The sequence below is a fragment of the Phasianus colchicus genome, chromosome 36 (assembly GCF_987193195.1).
Source record: "Phasianus colchicus chromosome 36, bPhaCol1.hap1.1, whole genome shotgun sequence".
NCBI lineage: Eukaryota > Metazoa > Chordata > Aves > Galliformes > Phasianidae > Phasianus > Phasianus colchicus.
Genome location: NC_143471.1, coordinates 1,148,363 through 1,156,883, shown reverse-complemented (window position 1 = coordinate 1,156,883; position 8,521 = coordinate 1,148,363). Strand labels below are relative to the sequence as shown.

General features: G+C 52.5%; 1 protein-coding gene across 1 annotated transcript in view; it reads left to right on the top strand.

Moving 5' to 3' along the window:
• Nucleotides 1-132: 132 nt before the first annotated feature.
• Nucleotides 133-8,521, top strand: part of POLR2A (RNA polymerase II subunit A) — a 44,823-nt gene continuing 36,434 nt past the window's right edge. The window contains exons 1-3 of the mRNA XM_090129418.1: nucleotides 133-400; nucleotides 2,251-2,383; nucleotides 7,400-7,536. Coding sequence (XP_089985544.1) covers nucleotides 311-400; nucleotides 2,251-2,383; nucleotides 7,400-7,536 — 360 coding nt within the window. The 5' untranslated portion in view covers nucleotides 133-310. The remainder of the gene's footprint in view (nucleotides 401-2,250; nucleotides 2,384-7,399; nucleotides 7,537-8,521) is intronic.

Below are 8,521 nucleotides of genomic sequence, written 5' to 3'. Positions count from 1 at the left end.
TCGACAGCACCGCCCATCGCGGCGGCGGAACACGAGCGGAGCCCGAGGTCTGGCCACGCCCCCTCTGCGTTAAACCCCGCCCCCCGAGCTGAGCGAGGCTATATAAGGCGGTGCGCAGGCCATCTCCGCTCAGTCGCGCCGTAGAGCGCGCCGCGGCCGGAAGGGAAAAGGGGGGGGGTATCTGGCGCGGCGGTGGTAGGGGCTCGCGGTCGCGGTGTGGATCCGTGACCGCGGGAGTGTAGCCGGTTACCGGCATTTGTCGCGATAGAGCTGTAGGAGCGGCGTCTGTCGGCCGCTTTCCGGCGGAGCCATGCACGGCGGAGCGCCGTCGGGCGACAGCGCGTGCCCGCTGCGCACCATCAAGCGGGTGCAGTTCGGGATCCTCAGCCCCGACGAGATGGTACAGCCGCGGGGGGGCTGGGGGGGGGAGCGGAGCGGCACCGAAGGGGCTTTGGGGGGGGGGAGCGGAGCGGGCGGGGGGAGCAGCGAGACGGCGGGGGAGGAGGGAAGAGAGGCGGCTGCGCACGCGCGTGCCGTTGGGTCCGCCGGGAACAGCGCCCCCCGCAGGTCGGCAGCGGCAGTGCAGCCACGGGGGGCGGAGGGAGGAAGTGGGGGGGGTTGGGAGGGGGCTGTTAGAGGGGGCTTTGGGGTCTCTGGTGCCGGGGGGGGGAGTGGGGGTTATTGGGGGTCGTTGAAGGGGCTCTGGGGCCTATGGGGAGGCTTGGGGGGGTCGTTACGGTGCTTTTGAGGGGTCTCTGGGGGTTATGGGGGGGCTGTGGGGGAATTTTGGGATCGTCTGGGGGGGCCTTGGGGGCTTTGGGGGGGGCTTTGGGCCCACCGGGGTCGTTATCGTGTTCTGTGGGGGCCCTTGGGGGTTGGGGGGTTCCTTTGGGGTCCTGGGGGTTGTAGGGGATGGCACGGGGAGGTCTTGGGGCTCTATGGGGGTCACCTGGGGGGGCGTTATGGTGCCCTGGGGGTCCCAGGGCGTTATTGGGGGGGAGTGGGGGGGGGGGGGGGGGTGGACTTTGAGCCCTATGGAGGTCGCTGGGGGGCTTTTTGGGGGGGTGTTGTGGTGTCCTGGGGGCGTTTGGGGGTTATTGGGAGGGGTCTGGGGGGTTCTGGGCCCTATGAGGATAATCTGGGGGGGGGGGAGAGTGGGGAGTGAGTCTCATGGGAGTTTTTGGGGGTGTTTGGGGGGGGCGGGGGGGGACGACTTTGAGCTCTATGGGGCCATTGTGGGGTTATTATGGTGATCTGGGTTATGGGGGTCTGGGTTCTGTGGGGATCATTGGGGGGGGGGTTCCTTGAGTGGGCTCTGAGCCCTATGGAGGTTCCTGGGGGGAGGTCATTGCGGTGCTCTGGGGGGGCTTTTGGGGATTATTGGGGGGGGTCTGGGGGCTCTGGGCTCTATGGGGATCCTATGGTTTGTCTTTGTGGTCTTTCGGGGTTTATTTTTGGTTGGCAGAGAGCACTGGAGGGAACTTGGGTTTCATATTGGAGGTTTCTGTAGTTTTTTGGGGTGCTGGGGGGGTCGTTAGGATTTACAGGGATCCTGTGGTTCTTTTTTTTGGGGGGGGGAAGGGGGGAGTCACTTGTGGGGTGTTTTGAAATCTGCGGGCTCTTATTATGAGGGGGCCCTTTAGGAGGGGTCCGGTCTGTAGGGGGAACTTTGGGGTCCCTTTTGGGAGGAGAAAAGTGTTGGGGTCCTGCAGTGGGGGGAGGGGTGAAACTTTGGGGTCCTGCAGTGCTGGGGAAGGAGGACTTCTGGGGGGGGTGGGGAGGAGGGAACTTTGGGGTCCTATGGGTGGGCAGGAAGTATTGGGGATCTTTTTTTGGAGTGGGGGGTAACTTTGAAGTCATGGGGGGTGGAATTTTGTCCTGGGGCAGGGGGGCTTTAGGGGTCGCTTTGGGGGCAGGGGGGGCTTTGGGGATGCCTTTGGGGGGGCAGGGGGATTTTGGGGGTTTCTTTGGGGGAGGGGGGGCTTTGGAGATTCCTTTGGGGGGCAGGAGGGGGTTTGGGGGTTGCTTTGGGGTCCTTTTGGGGGGTGGGAGGCTTTGGGGGTCCCTTTGCGGTCCTATGGAGGGAGGGGTCCTGTGCTGGGGGGAAGGTGTGGAATCTTTAGGGTCCTGCAGTTGGGGTGGAGGAAACTGGGGTCCTGGGCAGGGGGAGAGGGGTGTTGGGAGTATTGGGATGAGATTTTGGGATGAGGGGGGGGTCTGACAACATTTCCCCCCCCCCCCCATTTCCAGAAACGGATGTCGGTGACGGAGGGTGGCATCCGGTACCCCGAGACCACAGAGGGGGGGAGACCCAAACTGGGGGGGCTGATGGACCCCCGGCAGGGCGTCATCGAGCGCACCGGGCGCTGCCAGACCTGTGCTGGTAAGGGGGGGCCAAACCCACAACCCCAAATGACCCAAAGTGGCCCTGAAAGAGACCCCTGAAATGACCCCAAAATAGCCCGAATTCTCTGAAATAACCCCCAAAATTACCCTAAAATGACCCAAATTCTCCAAATTATTTAAGATTGTTTCTGTTTTTTTTGCTGAGCTAGATTGAAGCTGGTTTGGATTTTGGAAATCCACTCAAATATTCTCAAAACATCAGTGTTTTTTTGAGATTAACACAATGGTAATAAGTTGCCCCCGAATTCATTGGTATGTTATAAGTTGGCCCCAAATTTCCTCTCAAATTCCACAGATTGCCCCAAATTCAGCACTATAATCATCCCAAAGTTCTCCAAAATCCTACAGAAGTATTCCAGAATCCCAGAAATTTCCCCAAGTTATCCTGAAAGTCCTCTAAAATTTGGTCAGAGTGCCTTTATTTTTCCTGAGTTATCCCAGAATATCAGAAATTTCCCTGAATTGTCCCAAAATGTTCTCAAAACCACCGAAATTCTCCAAAATTACCCCAAATTCCATCGATCTCCCCCACAACTGTCCTAAAATTACTCCAAATCTGCACAAAATTGCCCCCAAATCTCTGAAATCCCCCCCAAAATTGCCCAAATTTGGGGCTGGAAATGCCCCAAACTGAATGGATCGCCCCAAACTTCCCCAAATTCAGTGGAATTCCCACAAATCAGTAAATTCCCACAGCTCAAAAAATTGTTGTCTCGAAAATTTCCCCCAAATTTGTCCCAGAATTTCTGTGAATTGTCTCAAAATTGGTCCCCAAATTTTTTGAAGTTCTCTTAAATTACCTCAAAATATTCAGGATTATCCCAGAAGTTCTTCAAAATCCTTCTAAATCCCACACATTTCCCCCCAAGTTCTCCCTGATTTCCCCCCAAATGCTGTAAATCCTCCAGAATTTTCCCCAAATTATCTCAAAGTTTCCCAAAATTACCCCCCAATTCCCATCACCCCCCCAAATTGCCCCAAATTACCCCAAAACCCACAACTCGCCCCCCCACACTTTCCTAAAATCAGCCCCAAATCCCATAAACTTGCCCTAATTACCTCATTGTCAAATTAACCCACACATTTTGTAAAATGACCCCAAGTTTTATTATTTTTTGCTTTAGAATGGGCTGAAACTGCCCCAAATGTCATTAATTCCTGCACAGTTTCCCACAATTGCCTGCAGAGTCATATGGAATTCCTACAAATCCTATAAATATCGCTAATTAAATTAATTAATCCATTCCCCAAATAGGTATCCCAGAATTGCTCTCCAAAATTGTCTCAAAATTATCCCAAAATTTTTTGGGATTGTCTCAAAATTATCCTTAAGTTTTCCACCATGACCCCAAATCTCAGCAAGTCTCCCTCAAACTGCCCCAAATCCCCTTAATCTCCTTAAATTTCACCTCAAATTCCACCCAAATGACCCCAAAGCCATCAGTTCCCCCTGATTTCCCAGGATTATCCCCAAATTTCTCAGGAATTCCCACAAATTCCAGAATTGTCCCCCAAGTTTTTTTCTTCAGTTCTCAGGAATTCCCCCAAACTGGTTTCAGAATGCCATAAATTCTCCCAGATAAGCCCCAAATCCTTTAAATGCTCCCAGATTTCCCCAGGATTACCCCCAAATCCCAGAATTTTCCCCAAATTTGCCCCAAATCGCCCCCACATCCCATCAGTTCACCCAAATTTCCCCCCTAAAATGACCCAAATCCCACAAAGTGACCCCAATTTTTTTTTTTGCTTTAAAAAGGGCTGAAAATGCCCCAAATGCAACAATTGCCCCCAAACTTCTCCAAATTGCCCCCCAAATTTTGGGAAATGAATGCAAATCCAATAAATATTTCTTCATTTACTGCTAAGTTAATTAGTCCCCAAATTAACCCCCAATACCATAAATTACCCACAAATCATCTCCCTTAAAGTTCCAGGATTTTCCTGAATTATTTCAAAATGACCTCAAAACTTTTCCCCAGATTACCCCCAAATTCTCCAGAATTACCCCAAATTCTGTCCATTTCCCCCAAATTTCCCACCTGGTTGTCCAAAATTGCCCCAAATTCCTCCAGTCTGCCCCCAAATTCCATCAGTCTCCGCCCCATTTGCCCCAAATTGCCCCCAAACCCCATTAATTTCTTCCCCAAAATTGTCCCAAATGTCACCCAATTTTGTAACTCCACCCCCAAAAATTCTCCCAGGTTTTTGAGCTGATTTTGGGGGCTTTTTTGGGGGGCAATTCCTCCATTTTGGGTCTATCAGTTGTTGGGAGGGGGGAAAGGGGGGGGAAGGGGTTCTTATCTTTTGGGTCCATTTTGGGGGGATCCCGTTTTTGGGTTCCTATTTTTGGGTCCTGTTTGGGGGGGGGGGGGCTCCCAATTTTGTGTCTTTTTGGGTCCTTTTTGGGGGCTCCCATTTTGGGGTCCTTTTTTGGAGGGTTCCTGTTTCTGGGTCCCCATTTTGGGTCTTTTTTGGGCCCTCTCTTTGGGGGTCCCCATTTTTGGGTCCCCGTTTCTTGGGGGGTTCCCATTTATGGGTCTTTTTTTGGTCCTTTTTTGGAGGTTCCCCATTTTTGGGTTGGTTTTGGGCCTTTTCTTTGGGGGTTGCCATTTTTGGGTCCTTTTTTGGAGGATTCCTATTTTTGGGTCCCCAGTTTTTGGGGGGTATTCCATTTTTTGTCCTTTTTTAGGTCCTTTTGTGGAGGGTCCCCATTTTTGTGTTCCCATTTTTTGGGGGGGATCCCATTTTGGGGTCTTTTTTTGGGGGTTCCTGTTTTTGGTTCCCCATTTTTGGGTCCTTTTTGGGTCCATTTTTTGGGGGATCCCATTTTGGGGTACTTCTTTGGGGAGTTCCTATTTTTGAGTTGCCATCTTTGGGTCCTGTTTGGGGGAATCCCAGTTTTGGGTTCCCATTTTTGGGGCATTTTGGTCCTTTTCAGCTCTTTTTTGGTGTATTTAATTGTTTGCCCCTTTTGGTGTTCTTTGAGGTGTCCCATTTTTGGGTTCTTTCTGGGGAGTTTTCCCATTTTGGGGTCCGTTTTTATGTGGATGTATGAATTATTTGCTTCTACTCGTTATTACAGTCTAATTTTTTGGGGGGGTTCCAATTTTGGGGGTTCTTTTTTGGGGGGATCCCATTGTTGGATCATTGTAGGGTCTTTGTAGGGGGGGGGATTCCATTTCTGGATGCTTTGGGGCCGGTCCCATTTTTGGGGTTATCTCACTTTTGGGTCATTTCCAGGTCCTCATTGGGTCCTTTTTTGAGGCCCCATTTTTGGGGAGGTTCCCATTTTGTGAGTTGTTTTTGGGGTGGGGGATCCCATTGTTGGGTCTGTGTTGGGTTTATTGTAGGGGGATTCCATTGTTGGGTCCTTTTTGGGGTCGATCCCATTTTTGGGGTTATCCCACTGTTGGATCATTTCCAGATCCTCGTTTTGTCCTTTTTTGGGGTCCCATTTTTGGGGGAGATCCCATTCTTGGGTCTGTGTTGGGTCTTTGTAGGGGGGATTCAATTTTCAGGTCCCTTTTTGGGGTCCCATTTTTGGGGTTATCCCACTTTCAGGGGTCACTTCCAGCTCCTCATTGGGACTTTTTTTTGAGGTCCTTTTTTGGGGTCCCATTTTTGGGGAGGTTCCCTCTGTTGGGTTCTTTTTGGGGGAGGGGATCCCATTGTTGGGCCTTCGTAGGAGATTCCACTTCCAGATGCTTTTTGGGGTCGATCCCATTATTGGAGTTATCCCACTTTTGGGCCATTTTCATGTCGTTGGATCCTTTTTTGGGGTCCCATCTTTGGGGAGATCCCATAGTTGGGTTCCTCTTTGGGGGTTGATTCCATTGTTGAGTTGGTGTAGGGTTTTTGTAGGGGGGATTCCATTTCTGGATCCTTTTTGGGGTCGATCCCATTTTTTGGGGTTATTTTTGGGGGGAGGGTTCCCATCTTGGATCATTTCCAGGTCCTTGTTGGGTCTTTTTTTGGGGTCCTTTTTTTGGGATTCCATTTTGGGGGAGGTCCCCACTGTTGGGTTCTTTTTGGGGAGAGGATCCCATTGTTGGATCTGTGTAGGATTTATTGTAGGGGGGATTGCATTTTTGGGTCTGTTTTGGGGTTGATCCCATTTTTGGGTTTATCCCAGTGTTGGGCCATTTCCAGGTCCTCTTTGGGTCCTTTTTTTGGGGTCCCATTTTTGGGGAGGTTTCCATTTTGTGATTTCTTTTTGGGGTGGGGGGATCCCGTTGTTGGGTCTGTGTAGGGTTTTTGTAGGGGGATCCATTTTGGGGTTCTTTTTGGGGTCGATTCTATTTTTGGGGTTTTTTTTGGGGCGGGGGTCCCATTTTGGATCATTTCCAGGTCCTCATTGGGTCCTTTTTTGGGGTCCCATTTTTGGGGAGGTCCCCACTGTTGGGTTTTATTGGAGGGAGGGGATCCCATTGTTGGATCTGTATAGGATTTATTGTAGGGGGGATTGCATTTATGGGTCCTTTTGGGGGTTGATCCCATTTTTTGGGGGTTATCTCACTTTTGGGCCATTTCCAGGTCCTCATTGGGTCCTTTTTTGGGGCCCCATTTTTGGGGAGGTTCCCATTTTGTGAGTTGTTTTTGGGGTGGCGGATCCCGTTGTTGGGTCTGTGTTGGGTTTATTGTAGGGGGATTCCATTTTGGGGTCCTTTTTGGGGTCGATCCCATTTTTGGGGGTTATTTTTTTGGGAGGGGATCCCATCTTGGATCATTTCCAGGTCCTCGTTGGGTCTTTTTTTGGGGTCCTTTTTTGGGATTCCATTTTTGGGGAGGTCCCCACTATTGGGTTTTTTGAGGGGGAGGGGATCCCTTTGTTGGATCTGTGTAGGATTTATTGTAGGGGGGATTGCATTTTTGGGTCCTTTTTGGGGTTATCCCACTTTCGGGTCATTTCCAGGTCCCCGTTGGGTCTTTTTTGGGGGGGTTCTTTTTTGGGGTTCCATTTTGGGGGGGCTGTGACACCCCAGTGTCCCCGCAGGGAACATGACGGAGTGCCCGGGTCACTTTGGGCACATCGAGTTGGCCAAACCTGTGTTCCATGTGGGATTTTTGGGGAAAACCATGAAAATCCTGCGCTGCGTTTGCTTCTTCTGCTCCAAACTGCTGGTGGATGCGGTGAGATATTGGGGGGGGGCTGGGGGTGGGGGTTTGGGGGTTGGAGATGGGGATTTTCTCGGGGGGGTTTGGTGGTTTTTGGGTGGGTTGTGGGGTTTTAGGGGGGCTGGAGGTGGGGTTTTGGGGGGTTTGGGGATGGAGATGGGGGGGTTGGGGGTCCTTCAGGAGTGGGTGGGGAATGTTGGGGGGGTTGTGGGCAGGAGGTGGGGATTTGGGGGTTGGAGATGGGGATTTTTCTGGGGGGTTTGGGGGTTTTTGGGTGGGTTGTGGGGTTTTAAGGGGGCTGGAGGTGGGGTTTGGGGGGGTTGGGGATGGAGTTAGGGGCGTTGGGGGTCTCTCAGGGGTGGGGGGGGTTGTGGGGCTGGAGGTGGGGGTTTTGGGGATTGGGGATGGGGATTTTCTCGGGGGGGTTTGGGGGTTTTTGGGTGGGTTGTGGGGTTTTAGGGGGGCTGGAGGTGGGGTTTGGGAGGTTTGGGGGTCTTTCAGGGGTGGGGGGGGTTGTGGGGCAGGAGGTGGGGGTTTGGGGGTTCGGGATAGGGATTTTCTCAGGGGGTTTGGTGGTTTTTGGGTGGGTTGTGGGGTTTTGGGGGGGGTGTAGGTGGGGTTTTGGGGGGGGTTTGGGGATGGAGATGGGGGATTGCAGGTCTTTCAGGGGAGGGGGGGCTTATTGGGGGTGATTTGGGGCAGGAGGTGGGGATTTGGGGGTTGGAGATGGGGATTTTTCTTGGGGGTTTGGGGGTTTTTGGGTGGGTTGTGGGGTTTTAAGGGGGCTGGAGGTGGGGTTTGGGGGGGTTGGGGATGGAGTTAGGGGGGTTGGGGGTCTTTCAGGGGTGGGGGGATTGTGGGGCAGGAGGTGGGGGTTTTGGTGTGGGAGAAGGGGTTTTTCTGGGGGGTTTGGGGGTTTTTGGGTGGGTTGTGGGGTTTTAGGGGGGCTGGAGGTGGGGGTTTTGGGGGGGTTGGGGATGGAGATGGGTTGGGGGTCTTT